The sequence below is a fragment of the Gymnogyps californianus genome, chromosome 22 (genome assembly GCF_018139145.2).
Source record: "Gymnogyps californianus isolate 813 chromosome 22, ASM1813914v2, whole genome shotgun sequence".
Classification (NCBI taxonomy): domain Eukaryota; kingdom Metazoa; phylum Chordata; class Aves; order Accipitriformes; family Cathartidae; genus Gymnogyps; species Gymnogyps californianus.
In genome coordinates, this window is record NC_059492.1 from 7,297,105 (window position 1) to 7,321,368 (window position 24,264).

General features: G+C 48.5%; 1 protein-coding gene across 1 annotated transcript in view; it reads right to left on the minus strand.

The window, feature by feature from the left end:
• GRIK3 (glutamate ionotropic receptor kainate type subunit 3) overlaps positions 1-24,264 on the minus strand; it is a 122,230-nt gene that overhangs the window by 34,852 nt on the left and 63,114 nt on the right. Inside the window, exons 2-8 of the mRNA XM_050909777.1 lie at positions 20,026-20,202; positions 18,364-18,621; positions 16,817-16,998; positions 12,457-12,510; positions 7,599-7,772; positions 4,880-5,023; positions 1,431-1,538 (exon numbers count right to left, since the gene is read on the minus strand). Coding sequence (XP_050765734.1) covers positions 1,431-1,538; positions 4,880-5,023; positions 7,599-7,772; positions 12,457-12,510; positions 16,817-16,998; positions 18,364-18,621; positions 20,026-20,202 — 1,097 coding nt within the window. The remainder of the gene's footprint in view (positions 1-1,430; positions 1,539-4,879; positions 5,024-7,598; positions 7,773-12,456; positions 12,511-16,816; positions 16,999-18,363; positions 18,622-20,025; positions 20,203-24,264) is intronic.

Below are 24,264 nucleotides of genomic sequence, written 5' to 3' on the forward strand. Positions count from 1 at the left end.
TGTGAAAGCGTGGCAACAATTTATTTCAAAGCGAAGGAAAAACAAACTGTAAAAAAGGAGGGTGGGGAAGTCAAGCTGTTTGGTCCCAGGGAGCTTCACCGCGCAGGATCCGGCCGCTCCAAAGGGGAGGGTTGATCAGACTGCTGCCTCCAGCCTCCGGGGGCTGCCTGCCTGCACTGGGTGATTAATTCCCTGGAAAAGTCATCTGTGCGCGTTGGGCCGCTTGCTGCATGGTTAATTGAAAACTCCCTCCCCCTGCTCCCGGCTGGCATTTCCCGCGGTAGCATAACCTGTCTCCATGCCCAAAGGTTACAGGACTCAGCGCTCATCCCTAGCTGCCAGGAGGCACCTTGTGTGTGTCGAAAAGCAGACTCTGCTCTAGAAAGGAGTTTGCTGCCCAGTCGCCAACTTTCTCCTGTAAATCTGCAAGACACCTTTAGCAGAACGGGGACGCAGCATTGCTCACAAAAGGGGTCAGGCTCCCGGGGCCTCGGTGGCCTCCCGTGCCGTTATTTGGAGCCTGATTAGAGCACGGCCCCTGGGCATTGCTCGCTGCTGGTAGCAGCTGTCTGCTGTGCAGCGCCTTCTTCACTTCAGGCCACTCTGCTCTCTTTTGTCGTAAATGAACTGATCTCTCCTTGAAACGGGCGTTCTAGGAGCTTTAATGCTTTGCATATCACCTTTTTTTTTTTTTTTTGAAAAGTAATTGAAGAAAAGGAAATGGAATCCCCACGAACACCTCAGAATCAGATTTGCACATCAGCATCGTATTTCTGTGCCCAGAGGAGAGTTGCCCTAATTAGGAGGATCTGAGGCTGCAGCCTTGGTGCTGTGTCACCAGGCAAACACGGCCACCGAATGAGACCCCGCCGGCCAGCCAGGCGGAAACACACTTCGCCTTTTTTCTTATTGTCCCTGAGATAACACAGAGAAGAAATACACAAAAATACACACTGCATCCTCCTGCAAAATCTAGGCTGTAATAAGCTGGTGCTATTTCCAAGCCTTAGGCAATTTTCATTGTGGGAAATCACACCGAGATGATGCTTTCAAGAGCTGTTGCCTTCTCAGGGAAAAATCAACATTTTGTAAGCAAGCCCAGCAAGACGGGGGGTGGGACAGGCTTTATTCCTTCGTCCTTTGGCCTGGGCAAGGAGAGGTCAATGGCTGCTCAGAAAGTTTCTTCTGCTTCCACTATCTCAGGAAAGTGCCACAAGCACTTCTGCAGCTAGGAACTGTAATCCCACGCACATCACTTCGGGGCTAGTGAGTCATGGCTGAGGCATGGAAAAGGATCTGAGAAATCCCACAAAGTAAATATCCTTTTATACAAAAAACAGAAAACCTGGAAACAATACAACCACCAGCCGTTTTCTCTGTTGCCTGAGTATCAGACTAAGCCATATGCAGATAAGACAAATGCTGCCTACCTTTTCGAGACCATCTTCTTTGAGGCTGATGATATCCAAATCAAAATCTGTCCGTAAACCACTAGTTTTATTAAAGACAATTCGTCCCGTTAATCCTTCCCATTGGGCCTGTGGAAGGGAGAAAAAGTAGCAGGGCTGTTAGTTGGTATCGTAAATAATCTTTTACCCTCTGCTGTATGTTCTTTTAATTAGTCCTTATACTGGTTCTTTCTCCCCAAAGAGCATGATTAATTAATATTCACCTCTGTCACTGTTCAGACTGCAGACAGAGCTGGAGATTTTCTTAACTCTCTTGCAGTTCTTGCTACAATTTTTGTTCGCACCTTTTGTGTTCACCAGCTGTTGCAGGACGTGATGACTCAGTAGAAAACTGCTTGCATTTATCATGGTATCCTTGTGTGCTGCATTTATCCTTGTAGTACTGATAAATGCCGGGCTGCAGGGAGCCTGGGTTTGGGACAACTCCAGTCAAGTTCATAAATAATCCTTTTTTGCATGAACCTGCTGATGCTTCCAAGGTGTGTGGAAGCTAAAATGTCCTGAACGCTTCCCTCCCTCCTTTCAGACGGAAAGTGGAGCAGAAGAGGCCAAGAGCTTGTCCATGCTAGCAGGCTCTGTTGTTTTAAAACAGGCATGGGAATCTGGCGGGCGCGTGCTGTGTCGGTACCCCTGGTTCAGTTTTTGGCAGCATAAGCATGGGGCAGGTGCCCACTGGGGCTGGGGAAGCTCTGTTCCTGGAGATTTTCAGTGCTTGACTGGACAAGGTCCTGCACAGCCTGGTCTGACTTGGGAGCTAGTCCTGCTCTGAGCAGGAGCTTGGGGTAAAGCTGTCTAGATTCAGTTCAACCAGAGTTATTCTATGATTCTGTTTCCTTTCCACTGTACACTTTGCAGCACCACCAGAATAAATCTCTCTGATTTAGGAGATGAGAGAGCCCCAGCTATCAGGCGCTAGCTGTGTTAGCTGAGGGACAGCACGGTACATGATGCCTGCTCTGCCCAGGGACAGTGCTAGGATGTGCTATGAGCATCCGTGCCAAGGAGGATGCTCCCCTAGGAGTGCCAGGCTGCTGACATGGTTTACTGCTTTGCAATCGCATCTCAGCAGTGGAGAGCTGAGACTCGGGCTCTTTCCCCCGAGCAGTTCAGCGCGCACTCCTCGCTGATGAATGTGTTTCCTTATGGGTGGGGGAGCTTGAGATATCCCAGTGTGATGAAGGTGGCATAATGTATTCTCAGGGGGGAATGACTGGCATATTTCCCAGTAAATATGCTCCTCTGGCTCTTCCTCATTAATTCCTGAGGAGTAATGACAGGCTCCTCCCAGCCTCACCCCCCTTGAGTTTTGGGGAAGGCTGTGCTCAGTTTGCTCATTTGGGCGTGCAGGTGGTTTGCCTGTGGGATGCGCAGCCCGCGGAGCCACCGGGGAAAACGTGGAGTGTTTAACGTACCCAACTGGAGCAAACACAGCTGTGTGCTGAGCCCTGCACCTCCTGCGGGGCTGGAGCGAGAGCACCGACGGGCTGCGTGGCTCCCGGGGCTGGGCTGGGGGTGCATGGCATCGCCGCAGCCCCCGATGGGCTCTGATCCCGCTGGTGTCGGCCCCATCTCTGCAGGCAAACTCCAAGCGCCTGCTGTCCCAGCCTCTGGGCAGGCTTTGGCTGCAGAGGAGCGTGTCCGCTCGCCTCCTGCCCCCGTGCTTGGCCCTGTCCCCCTGCTTCCCGGGGAGCCCTGATGGCACACGGGGTGAGGGTGGCCTCCCCGGGGCTGGCAGGGCCACCGTCCCGGCCCCTTTGCACCTCAGCAAGTGGGAAGAAGCAGAGTTTCACCCTGGGAGTGACAGCTCTGCAGCGATCCGGTACAGCAGGGGCCACAGCCTGTGCATGCACAAAGAGCGAGCGGTGCTGGTATCCGTGGGGAGCCGAGGGCCAAGGGAGCGGGTGTCTGCGGCGAGGCATCCCTCTGTGCACTGCTTTGTCTTTACAGGAGTTTAGAGAGAGCAATTACCGTGTGTTCTGATTGCAATGGGGAGGACGCTTATCCCTGCAACGAGCTGACACGGTGCCAGAAAGGGAAACAACAGGCAGGCACTGGAGTGTGAGGCTCAGGGTAATTTGCAAAAGGAGCCAACCAAACAAATTATTTACACTCTCTTTTGGCAGCCAGCTGGAGCGGCTTTCTGCAGAAGGGAACAAAACACGACAAAGGAGAGAGAGAGGCAGAGAGAGGAGAGAGTCCATCTTCAGTGCCTATTAAGAAAAAAGTTCATTCTCTCTCTGCAATGGGAATCATTCTTCCTTTCTCCTCCCCTACGTCTGTGCGCGCCGTGCAGCTCGGGCAGCACCTGGGGTAGGCGCGCTCTCACTGCACTTATGTGCCTGTGTTCAGGGTCTGCTGGGGTCTGTCGGTGATACTGCAGCACAAATCGTAGTAACGATTAACAATGTACTTCTACTCATCTGTTTAAAAACTTCAGGGGATTTTATACCCAGCCTTTTAAATGTGGCCCAATCATGTATCCGATACTGCAGCCAGTTTCATAACTTCCCATGTGAAGAGCCACAGGCGTAGAAGTTTTAAAAGGCCTTAGGGTAAATAAGGGTTTTTATCACAAAGACATATCTGGTAGGGTTTGCAGTATCTCCCTGCAGCTCTGCCTTCATTTTTTTCTTATGTGAGGGCTTGTTTTTGCAGACAGAGCAAAACCCAGGGTGTGAGTGCAGGGGTGCATGCTTGGGGGCTCTTCTGGGAGGGCTGGCCACCTCTCACTGCGACTTCCCTGTGCTGCACTCCCTTGGGGAGCTCACTGCTCATAAACACCCGTGCTTTGAGTCTGCTTGCGTGCTTAAGCCAGATGGGCTGAACAGAGAGAAATCATAATGACTGAAAACAGAGAGGGAATGAAGCTGCCTCCTCGCTCCCCGGGCTCCCTGCTTGCTAAATCCACCGCTCTGCCAAAGCCGTTCACCAGCACACAGGCAGAGATGCGCAGCGCTGCCAGCTTTGCCACTGGGATTTAGCGGCACTGAATGCCGTTTGTGGACCCCAAGCAAATGTTCCTGTAAAAGGCAAATGGCTATTGCTCTGCTAAGAAACGGCCTCAGAGAGAGAGTGGTCCAGCTGCTCTTGACACAAGAAGAGGCCAGGGCAAGTCTCACTGACAGCATGGGAGATTTCAGCTTGTTTTGGATGTTTTGGCGTGGCTGTACAGATGTTATTTTGAAGGCAAAGACAGGATTTTTCCTTTCTGGGTGCACTCAGCAGCCTGGTGTGTATCTGTGCTTCCATCCAGCTGTACCTGCCCAGGCAGGGGTATTTTTCATAACCGTATCCCTGCCAAACCTCTCTGCCACGTGCCTCCGTACCTGCGTGCTGAGCAGCTGCGCGGCTCCTGCTGGGGAAGTTTTGCGTTAGTGGGAAGCAATTACGGTTGCAAATCATGCTTTTACCTCTTTTATAAAATTCATGAAGCGGCCACCAAACCTCCAGGCTTTGTGCCGATGGCACTGCAGGGAGTTCACGGTCATCTGAGGGGCGCGCTGGTAGCAGACGGAGACCACGTGCACCGCGTCGTACAACAGGGCAGCGTCTGTCTAAAGTAAAGGGGAACAGCATTTGTGTTGATCGTGGTTCCGGAGCAAGGAAGCATTGGGACAGCAAAGCAGTGGGGGATCTGTAACGTGTCACAGGAGAAGCTGCAAGAACCCCCTCTGAGTTACCCCCTGCCCAGCACCCGGCAGACCCGAGGGTTCTCTGTCCTGGTCCCCTGCCGACCATGCCACCTCCTGGGTGTCTAACCCTGCAAACAGCGCTCCGAGGGCAGGGCTGGGCTCTCAAGAGATTCACTGGGATCTCAAGAGATTGCCGTAAATGCGTATGCTTTAACACAAGACTTGTATAAACCTCTCAGCTGACGTCTCACGCAAAGCACATTCTCAAAACACGTAGCTCTGCACATGACAAAGCCTCACAAGCGTGTTTTTCTGTTATGTGGCTCTTTAGACTACAAGATCATAGTTCTGTCTTAAAATCAGAGATTGAAAATGTGATTTGGCTGTGTGCATCTATTCTGGTTATTTCTAGCGCATTTACTACTATACTGTCAAACAAGGAAGGTAGCTATTTCTACATGTAGAAGATAGTAACAGAATTTTCTTATGTAGTCTGTTTTGTCTGAGTGTAAAAAAAACCTGCATGAGAACATATTATCCACACTATTTTATACATGGGGAAATAAGAAACAGAGAAGTTAAGTGGCTTGTCCGTGGGCATGAAATTTTCCAAAATGACCCAAACTGTCACCGAAATCAGGACCTCACAGATTTGTAACATCTTCCCGCATTTCAGTGATTTGAACTAGGGAGAACTTTTTTTTTCTTCTATATAATGTGATGGTTTTAGATTCAATTTGAGATGCCGTATCTCACCTCCAAAACTGATCAAGAGAATTGGATTTATTTTTCAGTCTGATATGGTAAGTCCTCCTAGTGAAAATACATTATTTGCTGGCTTCACAAAGCTACAAAACAGATGTGAGGGTAGCAGCCATAATAAAACACAATAAAACAAAATAATACAGCAAATAACTGGGCAAATATCTAACAGCACGTGGCCATGGAGAAAATCCTCAACGTTGGCAGCCATCCCCGTGACCTTCCCTTCCGGCAGCACCCGAGCATGAAGAGCAGGCACCCGACCTGCATCCCGTGGGCTTGTATTTACAGCAGCAGGGACAGGTTTCGTAAGTTTGAGGCTAGAGGAGAGGGGGTACAAGAATATGTCCAAGCAATTTCATGGTGAATTACATACTGTAAGGCCCAGCTGAGATCAGGGCCCCACTGGGATAGACACCAGACAAACACAAAGAAAAGGCAGGATCCCCTCTGAAGAAGCAAATAGAGAGGGAACAGGAGAGGAGCCAGCGGCGGCGGGGAGAACCCAGCACCGTCGCAGGCAGTACGATGCTGCAGTTGTGGGCAGCACTGCAGAAAAGTAAAAGGCTACAGGGGAGTAGTGGGGCTCTGCTCTAAGAAAAAAAAAGAACAGGAGGGATACGAGGAGCCATTTCAAGGTGAAAGTCTGGGAGGCTTTGCCACTTGTGGGGTTGGTTCTGGCAGATCTAAAGGGAGAGGGAAGGAGGGAGCCAGTCAGCAATTACCAGGGTCAGAGACAGCCTCGCAGGGAAGACAGATGGGCGAGCAGGTGCTGTACCTTCCGAGCAGTAACTCAGCGGAGCAGAGCTGCCATCAGACCCTAAAAGGAGTCATCAAAGCTGCAGCAAAGCCCATCTCTGGGCAGAGCTTTGGCTCCTTCTCCCTGCATCAATCTCAGTGAATTGCCTGGCCCGGTCCAGCCGTGTGCTGTGCTCCCGGCCCCTGGGAGCTGGGTGTTCGGCTGCTCTCGGGGACCGCGTGGGGAGGTGACGGCAGCTGGAGCCCCGCAAGCCCCTGCGGGAGAGGCCCGGGCTACCCGGCTCGTCTGGTGGGACGGGAGCGTTTCTGCTCCCCAGCGCTGCTCCCAGGGCTGGGCGGAGGGACTTGCAAGGCGATCGTCCTGCCCTGAGCTGAAACAGGACTTGTAGAGAGCAACCAAAGAGAGAGAATGCCCTTTCCTGGGTGCTCCAGGGTTTGGGGCGCACACAGCCCATCCTTTTCCAGGTCAGCGAGCACTCGCTGCATCTGCATATCAGGCGAGCATGGAGAAATTCTGCTGCACTTGAACAAGGGGTGTAATACCCAGCTGATTGCAGCTCCCTCTCTTCTTGTTCCCAGCATAAAATAGCCAGGGCGCTTCCCCAGTGTGCTCAGCCCTTTCTGGAGCTGAAAGCTTTGAATTTTGCCAGTCCTGGGGGCAGCTTTTTACTGGCAAGAGGGGAGGGGAGGAGCACAGTCTCTCAAAATTGGCAAATCTGTTGGCAGCTGGGCCTGCAAAAGGAGAGTGTTAACACAGCAGTGGGCTGCAGAGGATTCACCAGCCGAACTCACTGCATTTGAGGGACTGTTATTAAAGAATGCAAGTAACTACCTTGGGCAAGATACCTGGGATGAGTTGTCACTAGTACAAGAACCAATAAAAATAACATTTAGGACTTAACGAATGTTCCTGCCTTCCCTACCACTCTGGTCTGCTTCCCAGAGTTCACCCGTGCTTTGTTTAAGCTTCTCATACCATCATCACGCCATCGAGCAGTCCCAGCTCCGCCTTGGGCGCTGACTGCAGCCGCTCCATGGACCACTTCTCAATGATGGAGGACACGTGCGGGTTCTCCACGTTGAGGATCCGGAAACCGGTCAGGTTCACTCCAGAGTAGCGATATGGTTCTAGGTCTAATGCATAAAGATCCTTAAAAGAGAGAAACCAGTTTAAACATTTTGTTTAGCTTTGTTTTGTTTGTCTTTTCTGCATCGGTTCATGTCTGTGTTTGAAGTGAGAAGGCAGAGCCCACAGCAGGTGGGAGGTAGGATGATGCCCTCATGAATTTGGTGGATTGTACTGTCTGTTGCTATCAGTCACTGCTTGCAGAGACTCGTAGGTGTTAGTGGAATTCGGGTTTCATATGTGCAGGTTCACCCACACACAGCGGAGGGAAAATCCTGCCAAAGAACTCATTCTCTGCATAAAAGAGGCAAGTGAATTGTGGGGAGAAAACCAGAATTGCTATTTGTAACCGTGAAAAAAGAGGCTTGTGACCAAGGGGGAGGCGACAAGGCAGAGTTCCTGTATCCGAAGCTCCCTGGGGCCTTTCCCTGGAGGATTTGCTGTGAGTGCTGAAGCCCGCAGGGTGCTGCAGATGACAGAGTAACTCTGAATGCAGAATGCCAATTTGCAGACGGCTATCAAAGAGGAACTAAGACGCATTTCTTGACATTACGACCAGCCTACACAGTCTGCAAATGAATGAGAGTGCCCTTTATACGATTTTAAAAAACCACAGCCAGGCAGTCCTCAGCTCTGCTGGCAGCCAGCCCATGAGCATCACTTGGCAGGCAGCGAGCGAGGGGCATTTGGAGGCCTCTGCCAGTGCACTTCTTTAATGCATCTCTTGGCTCCGCCGCACGTCTAAATATTAACTTCAGTTCAGGGATTAACTTCAATGCTCAGTAACTAGTCTGAGTAGTTTGGGGTTAGACAGCATGGCAAGAGCATACCACGGCTGATCTGCTCAGCAAAAACCCAGGGCAGCTGACCCAAGGGGGATCGTGAATGAATGTGGTGGAGAATGGCAGTCGGGAGGGGGCTTCGGCAATGGGAATCATTTGTTGGATGGGACATATTTAATCAGAGTTTATCCTGAACGATTTCTGCAAGTGTTCAATGGTAGTAAAAATGTGGGGAGGCGGAAAGGCAACACCACTGTCTTCTGTGATAGAGGGTGGGGGGCGAATATGGGAACGGTGTTCATTGCTCTCACAAGGGATTACAAAAAAGAGTTTAAATACAGCATGGGATTACGTGGCTGTTGCTGTTTTATATAATGTAGCTATACTGGTAGGACACAGCCATGCTGTGGGTTCACCCAGACACGGCGTCCGTCAGCAGCGAGCTCTGTTCTGCCCGTGGGGGAGCTGGAAAAGCACTGGCCCTAAAACATACTGCCCTAAGCAAAGCGTAACAGAATCAGCACTTGCCAGCAACTGAGACTTAATTCTCAGTGGGAGAGCAAGGAATTCTTACAGCTGTTTTGCTTTAATAAGCTTTGGGGGTTTGATCTTTTCCTTAAGCACTGGCCTCTGACTTTGCACCCCCAAGGCACAGCGCTGATGGATGCCATGGTTTAATCTGCAGGTGCAGCCAGGGACCGAGTCATTAATCACACCCACAACAGAGTTCAGGGTCTTTGTTGTCTGGGTTTTTTTTTTCCCTGAAAAATTGCAAGTACAAACCTCCACGTTTTGTTAAAGGGCATTGTGAAAACCAGGCCATAATGCTGACTTCTAAATGACTTACAGTAACTAAGGGTAAATACAGTTGTTTAACCTCAGACAGATGCTTAGATCATCTGGATGTGAGGGTGTGCAGCGGTCCTGTGCCTGACCCACTGGAATAGATTTATTTTTTCAGGATTCATAACTTTTTATTAGACACTTCAGTTTGTATTCTGGAAATTGCTGTGGGGAAATAATTTTTGGTTGCAAAAGCAGATCATTTCCCCCTCAGAATGTGAACGTATGTGACAAATCCGATCCACCGAGCTCCAGACCTCACGATCTCCATCGCACAGCTGTCAGACTGCCAGCCCGGGCCACCTTTCAGATCCTACCAGTATTTGGGGTGCCCTCCCCATCCTGCTGCTCTCCACTGACCTTTCACTTCACCAATTTCCTATAGAAGCCAACCTCCCATCAAGTCCTTTCTTGGTTCCAGTTTAAATCTCAGCTGCAACCTGATTTATCATTTCCTGGAATTAGAGGATAATTAAGAATACAAGCTGAGTGTCAGAACATGGGGGGCGGGGGGGGCAATTGCCATAACAGTTTCTTCTGGATTTTCTGCTCTTGCACAGCCACAAATTGAAACATCTGGTTCTATTTTCCACCTCATCTACATTCCCTTTCACTCATTTTCTGTACTGCAGATTAATTCTCCCCTCCATCCTACTACCTTTAAGAAAGTTTTATTCTCAGTGTTTCTGTGTGGCTCTTCCCCTTCCTTACACACACTCGCCCACCTCCCCAGTTAAAATCGCCAGCTTTGGTGCATCAGTCGTAGGCGGCAATGCTGAGGTCTGATCCTAGCATCTGCAGTAGGAAGCTGCAAAAGCAGGGGTCGAGGAAGGGCATCCTCCATCTGCTGTTGTGCAAAACAGCTCACGGATAGTGTGCCTGCCACGGATCGCCGAGGATCCCTGTCTGGGCATGGATTTGCTCGGGCAGCTGTCACTGGGAGGAGCAGCCATGGCCGTAATGGGAGGCATGCATGTATAGCGCTGTTTGAATAATAAACTGCGATGTACTCAGTCACGAGTACGCTCGTGTCGTGTCATGAGCCTCAGGTACATTGAGTTTAACAAGAGTACCTGATTATCAACACCAGTGGAAAACTGGACTAGTTTGGTTTAGTGCCTAATCAGGAGAAGGCAGGTTGGGTGTCTAATTTTAGTTTATGTTGACTCAAAGCATGGGAAGAGATTCCTGCTTCTGCCTGTCGGTAACTGCTGTAAGCAGCAGAATCATAGAATTGTTTAGGTTGGAAAGGACCATTAAGATCATTGGGTCCAACCATTAACCTAGCACTGCCAAGTCCACCACCAAACCATGTCCCTAAGCGCCACATCTACATGTCTTTTAAATACCTCCATGGATGCTGACTCCACCACTTCCCTGGGCAGCCTGTTCCAGTACTTGACAACTCTTTCGGTGAAGAAATTTTACCTAATACCCAATCTAAACCTCCCCTGGCGCAACTTGAGGCCGTTTCCTCTTGTCCTATCGCTTGTTACTTGGAGCAGAGACCGACCCGCACCTCGCTACCACCTCCTTTCAGGTAGTTGTAGAGAGTGATAAGGTCTCCCCTGAGCCCCCTTTCCTCCAGGCTGAACAACCCCAGAAGTGACAGCAGGCAGTGGGGAAACTTCTGTATTTGCAGGGACTCGTTTTTACAAGCGGCTGAGAAACTCCTAGAAGTGTTGAGTTTAAGGGGGTTGTCACTGCTTGGGACTTCGCAGGATGTAAAAGCTGTGCGTGCATTAGACAGGCTCAGCAGAGTTAGTCCTCCTCTGGTAGAAAAGGCTGATGGGGCTCTTCGTGCTGAAGTCAGTGAACTGTAGTCTTGCTGCCTAGCAAAATGTTGAAGCATTTCATGCCAAGTGTTGATACACTGTACTCAGTATTGACTAGGGACCTTTTAGAAACATTCAGTATAACATAATAGACTAATTCATTAGCACCCCATGGGTCTAGTACTGTAGAAGCTGAAGCACATGCATTGCAAGCTAGGAAAACATTGCCTTAAGGAATGACAGATTAAAATATCTTTCCCATGATATAACTGTTATTTCAGGAAAGTGGCATTAATTGTGATTGCTTATCTATTAATTTATTATAATTCTTCTTTTCCCACCTCCAGGCTGTACCTACACATGAAATGTACTCGAGGCTCAGCTGGGGCTGATTAATAGGAGGTTATCTGGGAAATGCTTAAAGCTGCCTGGAATAGATAATGGCGGCAGGGGTAATTAAAATGTCTTTTGCATTTGAAAAATAAATTTTGCAGTTTTTAAGGGTTAGTTTAGTCTGTTTCTTTCCTAAAGGAAAAAAGATAAATTGGATTTTCAAAATCACACAAAATTCAACAGTATACTAGACAATAGCATCCTAAATGGAAACAAAAGTGGCATGCCAAAAAACCTAAACCAAAATGCCTCCTGGAGTCAGAGAAGAACTGGCCCGTGTTTAATGAGAGTGGAGTTAATTTCAAGCTGAGGTCTTCTTATGCAAAATAAACCTGCAGTACTGAACTATTGACCACAGCAGGGCTGCTCCTGGCTCTTAAGGGAGACCTAGATGAACACACAGAAACGCATACCCAGTTCTGACTGAAACCTGGTCCCATCAAATCCTGTCTGTGGGACTACAACCTCACAAATTCACACACATGCTCGTCTTTCAGTGCGTGGGTAGCTGCACTGAAATCAAAATGATTGGGAGGGGAAATAAAACCAGAACCTATGCAAAGCCAGAGCAGCTCTGAAGGAGTGAGCCAGTCCAAAAACAGCGAAAGAAAAGACTGATGTCTCTCAGAATGAGCACCCGGGCAATGCTGCAGTTGCAGAGATGTTACAACCAAATCATTGTGGTCTGATTCTAACCTGAAGCTAAGTCTAGCCCCGCTCTCACCTTCTGTTAGGGTACCAGACCCCCCTTTCCTTTGCTTTTCCCACCCCACCGCTTTAGTGTCCTGCAGCTGCGCAATGCACGCCCAGGACGGGACACCCAGCCTGCTCTCCTGCCGCTTAGACTACCTCCTCACTTTCCGTTCCAGCTCAGCACTGAGTGTAAAAGGTGTTTGCACAGATTAGATACTTTACCAGAGTGGTGAAGATGAAGTGGTAGTATTCTGTCATCATTCCCATTGCCATGGCCTTGAGGAGAGTAGGGAAAGGAGGTTAGTAAGAGTGGATACAAGAATATAACAACAGTCATGCAACATAAACCTCTAAAGAGCTGATCTGGTAAATGTGGCAGGAGGCAGACCCAGAAACACAGAAGTTGGATTCTGGATCAATCCCGTGAAGCAGTTAAGCACGTGCTTAAGTGCTGAGCTGAACTGTGGTCCTCGAACCTTTCTGAAACGGTGGCAAAGCCTCAGTGTCCAGCTCCTGCGAAGGCCGGTGGCATTTCTGGGTGTTGCTGTGCCACAGAAAGCTGGGACACCGACTGCGGCACACCGCTGTGCTCACACGGTGCAAAACCTTCCAGGGATGCAGGCTTGCTTCTGTCGGCACAGCTGGGAGAAAGGAGATTCTCTTTCCTTCTCAGATACCAAACAACGAGCAACCTTACATAAACCTGTGCAGCATGACCATAAAGCAGCCTATTCTTATGGTTACAAGTCCACGTACTGGCTAAGAAGCTAAGTAAAAGGCTTTTTGTTACATGTGTATTTTTGGTGCTCTGCATCCCCTCCCCTTCAGTGTCCGTTCGTGTAACGTGTACCTATAGCTCTTGTCTGTCAGTCCCTCCTTCTTGTGTGCAATAGCCAGATTCTAACATAGTGTCTGGTTTAGAAATGGGTCAGTGAAAGTAGAGGCACAGGGGTGGGGAGCGGGGACATCTCCCATCCCTCAGCCCTTGGAGATCATGGTCCGGACCCAGGGGCCCTTGGCAAGCCCAGGCTCTAGGTGTGCCAGCCCCGACACAAAGGATGGTTCGTGCAGATTGCTGGGATTTGCACAACTGAGCCGTGGAGAGAACATGCTGTTCTGTGAGGTTTGTCAGAGAATGACTGTGGGCTGAAGGGACCTCGGCTGGATGACCTTGTCCAGGCCCTACACAACACGAGGGGAACACATTTCTATGAGAAGAATCACCTTGAAGTTGGTGGCTGGCTAAAGGAAAGAGATACCCGTGGTTTTGACTGTGATGCCAACTCTCTGAGCATGTTTTCTGGAGAAAACACATGCAAGAGCACTTTAAAATCTCCACCGATGGGAAAGCGACTTCAGGTCCCCCCAGGAAATGTTTGCTTCCCTTGTTTTTTGCTAAAATTACTAGGGCAGAATTTAGCTCTGAGGAACGAAGTGACAGTTTGAAAAGAAGTGAGATGTCAAAAAACAAGGGAAAAAGAAAGGATCTAGATTACAAGCCTAGATATTGTAACCCTAGACTGTGATTTTACCCCACGTTTCCTGGCCTGGAAATACCTTTTAGAAAGCCTCTGTGCGGCAGTGCGCCATCCCGTCCCCCTCCTCCCTGCCCGGTCGGTGGATCTGCGGGGCTGCGTCGTAGCCTCTCCTGACCTGCACACCCGGGTGCAAAGAGCTGGAGCAGGGAACGATGCCTCAGTGTGTGAAGCGTCAGTTAGATGATGTGAAACCAATCGAGAGTGAATCATGAGATTCCAGTTCAGATTCTACAGCTGCATCATTTCAGTGGTAGATGAAGAGTCCAGACCTGCTGTAAGAAGCAAGCTCCAGCTTCCCAGTATTGGCAGCCTGTGTGCAGGATACAGCTGGCTTTGTGGGGAAATGAATAAATGATAAACCTGGTGGATAAGCTACAGGCAATCGCCAGGATGAGAATGGGAGCTCCATTAAAGTTAAGACAGGCACATCTGTGCGCTGCAGAGTGCAGCAACTGTTCAGAGACAGCTGCCAAGGAGAACAGAGAAGCTGGGAAGCCAGAGAACAGATGTAAAGCATTAACAAGTGACCAAAAATGAGCAAGGCCAGAGAAGCTGGGGTAGGATGGGAAGGCCTCACGAGCAGGCCGAGCTCTACGATAGGTTTCTACAATGATTTATTTGTCCAAGAGGGTAAAATAATGAATGGTTTGATGTCTCAGTCATTCCAAGGAACCCAGACTGGAGCAGTATGTGGCAATGTCATCTGTACGTCTTTGTGCCAGCTCTTGTGTTGTTATTCATGGATTACTAATCCACGGGGGTTTTTTACTGCTCCAGTTTAAAAATACTGCCCAGATTATCAGTGATGTGCCTTGCTACTGATGTGCTGTGGGAGCATGTTACCTTAAATAACTTGGGAGCAAGATCTGGACTGGCATGATGGTGGTGCTTAGTCAGAGCTACCTTAGCGAATGTAGGCTGGAGTTGCTCAAACCGTTCTATGTTACCTAAAGGTGCGCAGTTAAAATCAGTACCAAGCGGTGGAAATTTTAGCACAAGTCTTGACAGAACCTTTTTGCCGTCCATCGGCGCTGCACTGGGGTGGGCAGTGCAGCCGAGAGGCTCCGGGGACCTTGCCTGGTCAAGAGCAAACACCAGAGGCCAAACGTCTGCAACGCTAACTGGTGTAGTTACCAAAGTGTTACAGAAGGCAAATAATAGCAATAATATATGAACGTTATTGTTTCTGGGACAAACAGAAGGCTGGGCCATTCTTCCCTGACTTTTTTTTGCAGCCCAGTTTTTATTCTGTGTGTTGTTGTTCTAACACTGCAAAGCGAAAGCAGACTCCCCTCTTCCAGGAGAAAGTTTTGGCTTTACCCAGCCTGTACTTTCGGTGAACAGGCAAAGCAGAGCGTGAGGAGGGCAGTGTGCAGTAGGGGCTGGGAAGCCTGTTTTTCTATCCCATCCTATAGAAAAGAAAAAAGCTGTTTCACAAGTGAAGGTGGCACCTCTAGACGTGCATTTCTTGATACGGGTAGAAAAGTTAGGAAAAGATGAGGTTTCTGAGCTTCCTAATCCTGCAAATGTGAGTGCCAACAGTGGGAGAGACGCGAGGGTCATGGTGCGCGCCGCTCAGAGCCTCCCCGGTGTTATACACCGGAGTGTACAAGTGTGCAGAGGCCAGGCAGGATGTGGTTTGGGTTGTGCACCTTCCCAAACTCTGAAAATATTTCACAGTTTTTTCCTGAGTAAAAATACACTACATGATATTGCTAAGCTGAAATCCATGGCTTTGGGTCCTGAAAAAACCCAACACACACACACACACAAAATGAGCCAGAAGGACTTAGAAAGACTTCTTTCCCCCTAGTCCCCCCTCTCCTCCATCTTCCTCACTCTGCACTCACAGTGATGAGCAGAGCAGATGGCACAATAAACTATAATAAACTGCATAATAAGTGAACAGCACCAAACACAGCCAGCATGTTAAAATAATAGGCAGGAGACAATGAGTCCCTTATATTGCTTTCTTTAATAATCCCTCCCAGGCTTTCTGATTTTTCTGAGCACTTCCCTTCATTTTGCATCAAGCAGGCTGCAAGAGAAGCCTCTTTCCATGTGCTTGCTTTCTCAGCCCTTCAGGGGATTTATTTAATCTATGTGGTAGTGTCTTGCTGGGCTGGTATGAGCAACACTTCCACCGGCTGGTTTTTAGGATTCTTTGTGAGAATGTTCTCCTCTGCCTCATATTGACCCTGAAACCTAAAGGCACTTGGAAATGAGGAGGAGCTGGGGTGAGCAGCAAACGTTCCGGTCTGCGAAAAATGCCAGTGGAGGAACTCGGGGAGAAAGGAGAGAGACCAAATGAGTGGAAAATCACTGACATCTGGCTTAAAGTCCAAGAATTGCACATGGTGCTCATGAAGGGACAGAGAACGCTGTCCCTCCCCGGCTGGCCCAGTCCTGGCTGCTTGCAGCGAGACGCAGGACTGTGTGCACAACTCGGAAAACAGCTAACCAAAACGAAGCGGTTTATACCCTGCCCCTCTGTACGGGCATGGATGCACAAACCTGGGGGCACGGAGCAGCACAGAAGGGAAAGAAGATATTTAAAATCGGCAAGCATGAAAAGCTCGTACAGGGCTAAATGAACAGTGACAGAAGTGGCCCAGAGCACAGCCCTGCCTGATGCCCTGGCTGAGAGAGAGAAGCGAACGCGGCTCCAGACGGCTGCGGGTGGAGGGCCGAGGGCTGGGGCTGCGCAGCCGCAGAGGGAAGCGAGACAACAGCCTGGTCTCAGCGCTGCATCCGACACAGCCGCTTGGCGCTTTCCCCTCCCATAACATTTGTTCGTTCTTACCGACAAGTCGCTTTTTGATACTTCCAGTTTTTCAGTGAAAACTACATTTTCTGTAGAAATCCAATAGCGTCCTTGAAGAATGTACATGTTACAGCTTTTCGCGTAGCTGTGGGTTGTGGACAGAGGGCAAGCTGCAGGCCAGCACCCCTGTCTGTGGGGCTCTCCCTGCAGCACGGCCACCCCGTATGCATGGGTCCCTCAGTGGCCACTTCTGCTTCGCCCCCCGCCGCCCCCCGCTCACCTGCTTGAGGATCTGAGCCGCCATCAAGTGGCTGCAGTCGAAGATGATGCGGAATTCCCTGCCCCGCTTCATCTCCTTCAGCAGCGGCCGGGCATCGTCGGTGTCCAGCGGGAGCTGGCGGATTTTCAGCCGGATATTGTACCTTGATGGGGCCATGATGAGCTCTTGCAGCCGTATAAGGCCTTCAAGCATTGCACAAAGACAAACCCACAGTGTTACAGGAAAGTCTGCCTTTGCCCTGCAGGCTGGGTATCACAGCAAGTTATTTCTTCCTATATTATTTTATGGAATGCAATCACGACTTTCCTCCCTCCCTTAAATGGCCATTGCTAAAGGCGTATCAAAGCCACGGTGTCAGGTATCAATCATTAAACCCCCAGATATTTCCAGAGCAGTTGTTCTAAGGCAGAATGGCTTTTCCTGGTGTTTCCCTGCTGCCCCTGCATCCAGCTATGGTAGAGCTGGGGTCCCTGCACTAGGTCGGACGAGGAGAATAGCAGATTTGTCCTAACCTTTGACATTTCTGGGATCACGACATATTTTCTTAAGCAAATGTGCCCTTGAGGAAGGACAGAATGTGCTAATCAGCTATACAACAAATTAAAATCTGCAGTATTTACCATGCACAACAGCAAAAGAAAAAAAATGAATATGCGCTTAGATTTATGAATAGCATAGTTCATTACGGTCACTTAATCACAACTTGTAACTTTCTTGCTACCCTTAGAATTCGTTTCTTTTTTATGCAGAAGGTACAAAGCCGTGCTGGATGCAGCTGAGCAGGAAGTATTGGTATCTAATGTTGCAAGAAGAAATTCAGCAGATGCCTATTGCAAGGAGGAAAAGAGAAGCATGTCCCTCTGCATAGTAGAAGAAATACATTAGAATATGCCACGAAGGGAACATACTGTGACCCACATTTGCAAAACAGGAATGTCAAACTGTGTTCTCATCAGCCCTCCCCTAAAGAAACCATTTGGTTTAGTGGAATTAGGTTGGACAGGCTATCCAATGTGTCTTTTGTTTTTGGGGTTTTTTATCTATAGTGCTGTGCAGTGCTTTGCTTTGTTTAACCGTCAACAGCTTGCTTTATGTGAAAAACTTTGTCAGCTATGTTTTATAGAATTAGCCAGAAAACAAAAAACTTCCCAGAACTGCTTTTGCTTTTAGCTGGGAAACTGCACCCTCAATGGCAGCCGCAGACCAAGGTCTTTGCTTGTGTAGATGGGCACCGCGGTGCCAAATACAGACGAGCTGAGGCAGATCACACCGGCAGACAATTAATCCTCCCCTTGACCCTTTGTCAGCTGGGGTGGTGCTGAGGGTTGCCCACTTTCTAAGCGCTCTGTGAATGAAATGCTTCAGAAAGGGTCCCAGGGCCTTCTGCAACGCTCGCCTGAATGCTTGGGAACCGGTGTGTCCCTGTGCACCCATCACTGCATGGGGTGTCATTTTGCTCCCAAAAGGGTTCACAAGACAAGTTCCTAAATGAGACCCACAACAAAAAATCTCCTGGATTCCTCCTTTAAAGCCCCTGCTTTACCTACCTGTACTGTCATCGTAAACCACAGTGGCTGACCTCCATTTCAAATACTGCACAAGGTCCAGAATGGCATGGCTAAGGGAAGCATAGTCGGGATACAGGTTGACATAGAAAGTGTCCTTGTTATCCAAAGGGTGATGCTTCCATCGAAGCTGTATGTGGGGGACCTCCAGGGCATTGCAAATAGACTGGACGGCATTGGTACAGGAGCCTTGGGAAGGTCCGAATATTGCTACGACCCCCAGAGCGAGCTGGTCACAGGCTGGAAAAGGAAGGGAAGGGAAGGATGCTGTCAGTAAAGTACGGGGCAACTCTGCGGGAGGGCTGAGCATCAGGGCAGCCGTGGGGGCACAAACAGCTTCTTCCTGACCTGGACCATGGAGCAGGGGACGGACAGACAAGCTTCTGGGCACTAAGAGCAGCACAGATATTAGGTAATTACAACAGTGACGAGCGGCAGAGAGAGAGAGAGAGGCGGAATTATGGCAGGTGGAGATCTGGACCGGTGGTTGGATGCACAGACATGTTTCCAGAGGAGGGAGTAACGGCTACAGTGTGTTAGAAATGGCTGAGCCTCCAGAGTTGTGAAAGAAATACCCAGAGACGATCAGAATCGCCCTGACAAATGCGTTTTTCCATCAATTTTTTTTTTTGTTCTTTTTCTGCAAAATAATGCTTTTCATCACTTTGTTCAAGCTTTCACTGAGAAATTAAACCAGAACAACTGCATTTGGGGCTGCTTTTTTAGGGGGGAACAAAACGTAAAAGTTTTTCAGAGGAACAGGAACAGATTATTGCTCAACTGCCTCTGCAGGTCCTTCCAAACCGAACGCTAATGCTTAGCACTATCAGCCCGAGCTTTGTGATGGCTGCATTTCATGAAAAGATTTTAAGAAAGCAACTGCTCGCAGCCTGAGAGGGGCAGGAACGCAGGCAGCAGCTGAGGCACACAGGTCCCCCCCAGGCACGCACATGTCCCTGGTGCGGGTCCTGCGCGTTCTGCTCCTGTCCCAACACTTGGTGCAGCCAACCTGGGTGCTCCCAGCAGCCCGGCACAGAGGAGTGCCAGGCAGAGCTCTGAGGAAACCTCCACAACAAAACGATCTTAAAAAGGGACAGCCGGGGTCAGCGAGCTCGCCTGTGAGCAGATATTCCCTCTCTCCGTTGATGCCCCTCTTATAACCGCGAGCTCAGGCAGCAGGTTTCGTTTCTCCCAAACCAGAAGCAAACTCAGTAAGCCCTCAGGTCATCAGCCCCACAGCCTTTGCTCTGTAGTCCCATTTCTTCCCTCCCCTTCAGCAATTCAAGTGGGCTGCTGTTATCCGATTATAAAAAATGACTGTTAGGAAGAGAACAGAGTATCTACGCTATGGATGTTAAAACTGCTAGGGATACAGTAAAATAAACAAAGGCATGGCCTACAGACCTTCGCTCAGGATTAGAAGCAAATACTGAAAGGAGTTTTGTGAGGTTTGCTGAGGGAAAAAAGAATAGTTGTTCCCCTTATATTAAAATGCCTCTGAAAGGTCAGCTCCTGGAGGACTTCTCATCTAGATCACTGACTAGAGCAGGACAAAATGAGCTGCTGGGTCTCAAGTGAAACCATGCCTTTTTTTTTTCTGAATAAATAGCCACAAAGCCGCTAAGAAGTGTGCTGTGCTCTTACCTTTCTTAGTTGCTTCAAAGCTGTCGTGGAAGTGTATCCTCTGAATGTCGTAGGTTAGTGTTGTGTTAGGCAACAAAGTTCTGTTTCTATTAATAATATTGGCAGAAAATCTGAAGGCTTGCTCCTCAGCACTCATAACCTGGGTATTGGGGCCATCTGCATACTCAAAGATTCCTCCTGCAAGACAAGACAAAACCAGCATTAAGCCACATAAAGTTTGATTCGTAATCTTACGTAGCAAGGACAAGAAAACTCTTGGACAGAGCTGTGACATTTGCAGGCTGAACAAGGCTTGCTCCCAGGACATTTCCTGGACTGAAATAAAGACATGAAAACATTTAGTTTTTTGTTATATGCTGGTCCATGAAAGTGTGCAGAATGCCAGCTTTGCAGGGCAATAGGGGACAAATCTAAAGTCCTGGAATATTTTTATGAGGCAGATGAGTGGCTTCCCATAAAACTTTAGGACCAGACCATGGGAAGTGCAGACAGGCTTATTGCTCAGCTGCAGAGATGCTCCAGGTTTGTGGTCTGAAGAGTTACTGCGGTACGAAGCTGGCACTGCCCTGCCCTCCGTGCCACGCTGGACCCCTCCCCACCTTGTCCACCCATCTCCAAGTCCTCACGCAGGAGGCAGGCAGTGCAGCACTGTTGCTTGCTATTTTTATTGCCGTTTTTAGTGCCCTTCTCATCTTTTATTGTTCCTCATGTTTAGTTATCTAAGTTCTTAATTCAGACCGGCAGAGACTTCTGAATTTGCCTACCCTACAGCTTATCTGCTCAATAATGCACATCTTGAATGCATGCTTTCCCGTGTTCAAAAGTTGTTAATGCCATTACACATCCCCAAGGGCAACAAGCTCATGTCACAGTATCGCTGGGTTTCTTGGCTCTGTATCTGTGAGTCTTGTCCTCAGTTCCCCACTGACAGCCGCTCTAATTGAAGTGACTCAGTGCAGGCGTAAATTATGTAATTGCAAGTCCTTGTCTCTGAGATGTAGGCGCCGTCCTGTGCCCCTTACAGAACCATGGAAAGACACATAAACCTTGCTCTATCTTATTAAAAAGTAAACCAAAATAATTAATGGATGAGCGAGATAAGCAAGTGCAATTGGTAACAGATGGTCTCTGGGTTCATTAGCAGAAAGAAAATCTTCCTTTTCAAATTTAAGGTGGTCCTAAAATGTTTTGTTATAGACAACAGATGTCTACTCAGCCCTCCTAGCTTTCAAGCAACTGCAAGAATCCTCCTCCAGGAGCCGGAACACATTATCTATAGTTTTTGTGGCGATTTGGTGTTAGCCAAGAGTGCCAGTTTGGCAAGAGCCAAGCTGACATTTCTGTTGACAGCTACACTCTGTGCGTCCTCCCAGGAGCCCGACCAAAGCCATGGGCTGAGTGAACCACAGGAGCAATGCTTGGAGATTTTCACAGCAAGGGTGCAATGGAAGTTGCAGACAGCCTCTGACTTTTCTGCTCCCCACAATCATGGCAAGTCACTTCCCTCCTCTTCCCCTGCACACTTTGTGCATCTGTGTCCCCAATTGTAAAGTGAATGTGGTAATTAATTTACATTCATAAATATCCAAAAATGTTTGAGCTGTTCACTGCATGTCTCTGATAGTAAAAAATACTACTGATCTCAGTACTAACTTTGGTCATAGGGAGAAGAATAAAGAGGCTGAATGCTCATTCTGGAGACCAGTTTCAGTCCCATGCGATCTTCAGCCTTCACTTACGACCAGGTTTTCAATCTAGAATGCCTAGCAGTGTAGGCAGGAGCCTAGCAAAATTGTCCAAGTGCCTCATTCTCACTGGATAATGCCAAAACATTTGGTTATTGACCAGTGCAAGGAAAATTATTCGTCCATATCAAAGTTTGCACATGCTGGTAGCTCAGTCTAAGTTTCTTAGGGCAGAGAAAGTTCATACGCAACATTACAGCAGAAACAATAAACAAAACTAAAGTGAGTGTGAGATTAATCCCTGTCTTTCTGTTCAAAGCTTTACTGTCCAGAACATTTTAGCAAGGGATTTTTTGTTTTCTAGCATCATCCTGAAGTGATAACTGGGTTCATGTTGCATCGATTATCAACTAGCTGACATTAGGCTTTCTCCTAGCCCAGAGCTTTCAGGGTTGCTTTGGAGCATGTCTTATTATGATAGAATATAGAAGGACTGGGTATGTGGATTATTGGTGTTTGATCCCAAATAAATTCACGTTCCAGACATCCAACTGAATATAATAGGCTTTTTGACAGAAAAGAATTTTCTGTGCAGCCACCCAATACCTTGAATTTAGTGCCAGGCAATGAGAAAGCAGACAGGCAGAAGTAATGTATTTCTGGTTATACTGCTGGGTGCTGAATATATTGGGACAACGTGAAATCTGCTGCAGTTGCTGAGGTGTTGAAGAGCAGCCACCACATGCCTGCTCTTTTCTCAGAAACTCGGGGGACAGAGAGCGCCTGACAGCAGATCTGCGCTGCGTGCTGAGCACAGCCCCGTCCCTTCGGCAGAGCCTCCCCGCTCCTGGAGATCGCGCGCTGCCGTCCCTCTTGGCTTGTGCGCCTCTCCTTCAGAGATGTTCATTCCGATCATTATTTAAAGAGCCTAATAACCAGCTTGAAACAGCTGATTAATGCATAATCTTCATCATGATTACATAGCATAACTGGCATTAATTTGAAAAGCCAGCTAATTATGAAAATAATTGTTGCAGCTTTTCCATCTGAGCAAAACGGAGAATATCAGCTTGTGCTATTGAGAGAATGAGGGATGTGACATCAGCTGGGTGATCACCGGGCTGGGGGGACCCCATGCGTCCCCTGCAACCCTCAACAGGAAAGATGAAGCACTGCAAAGCTGGGCGATCTGCTGCAAAGTGTTCGGACAAACAAACTTGGTCAGCTCTCCCTGTGCTCCCCAGAGAGAGTGATCGCATGTGGGTCTTGCGACAGTAACCTCACTGTGACTTTACTCTTACAAGAGTATAGAAAGTCAATGGGCTGTAAAAAGTCAACAACAAAACAGTTTCCACTTTTATATACTACCTGTAAACAAGTTTCATCTGAGATAGTAAAACTAAAGGTCCTTTAGTATTGCTGTCTCTCTCGCAACCATTTCTGCCTCCGCCCTATTTTTGAAGTTATTTCACATGTCTTGGAGATTAATGGATGCTGCTCACTTGACCTGGTGCTAACGACCTTTTCCCAGTATTGCCGCTGTCTGTTCAGGTCCCAGCTTCCCCTTCCTTCTTTCTTTACCTCCCATAGCTTTGCAGACAGATAAAAGACGGCCGTGGTCTGTCACGCTTTGTAACATCCTCCTGATGTTCATGAGAGTATTTGCTGCCTAATTTATCCTGGAAGGGACCGTGCTGTTTCCTTGACCAGTCAATACAGCCCACAGACTCCCTACTGCAACAGACTCCCTACTGCAACGCCATGTGTTGTTCAATACACACTGAGGTTTATCAGCTTCAGGTTGAGTTTGTTTGCATATATGTTTTTCCCTGAAAACCTTCTTTTTATGCCATGTTTGTACAGCCTTTAGTGCAATGCGGTCCAGGTCTGGGAGTCAGCCTTGCAGGAGATGCCTCAGCACAAACTGTCGATATCTTCTCAGGCAGGACAGGATCAAGCGCTATCAACCGTTACCACTTCTACATATTTTTTGATGGAGTCATCCATTATTATGTCTGACTTCTTGGGTTTTAAATATCAATCACCAGGTAAGTTAAATAATTATTCAGTTGTCTTCTACCTTTAAAGCAGGCTAATTGCTCTCCAGAGACTGTCAATCAGCATATGGGAAAACACGCTAATTAGAATCAACTTCACATCTTATTATTTTATGTTATTTTATTTGATGACGACTGACGTTGCTGCTGAGGTGGGGAGTTTTAAAAATTCAAAATGAGAATCCAAAGCAAACGCCTGAAACTGCTTTAGATCTAGACCAGAAGAGCAATAGTCGGGCCGGGCCACGGGAAGGAGGCTGGCACTGCACGTGAAGGGAGCTTTAGCCGCAAAACACAGCGGATCTCACTCCGAGTAGCAGAAAATTAGCCTCTCTGTTCAGGGTAAAATCTGGATCCCACGAAACACCCAAAATCCCACTGATGCCAATCAGAACAGGCCCAAGTCTGTCTGCATCAAGCAAAGACGAGCTGCACTCCTCCCATCCCCAGGTGATGACGCTGGAAGACCTTTGGAATGGCCCAGGAGGGAGCCAGAA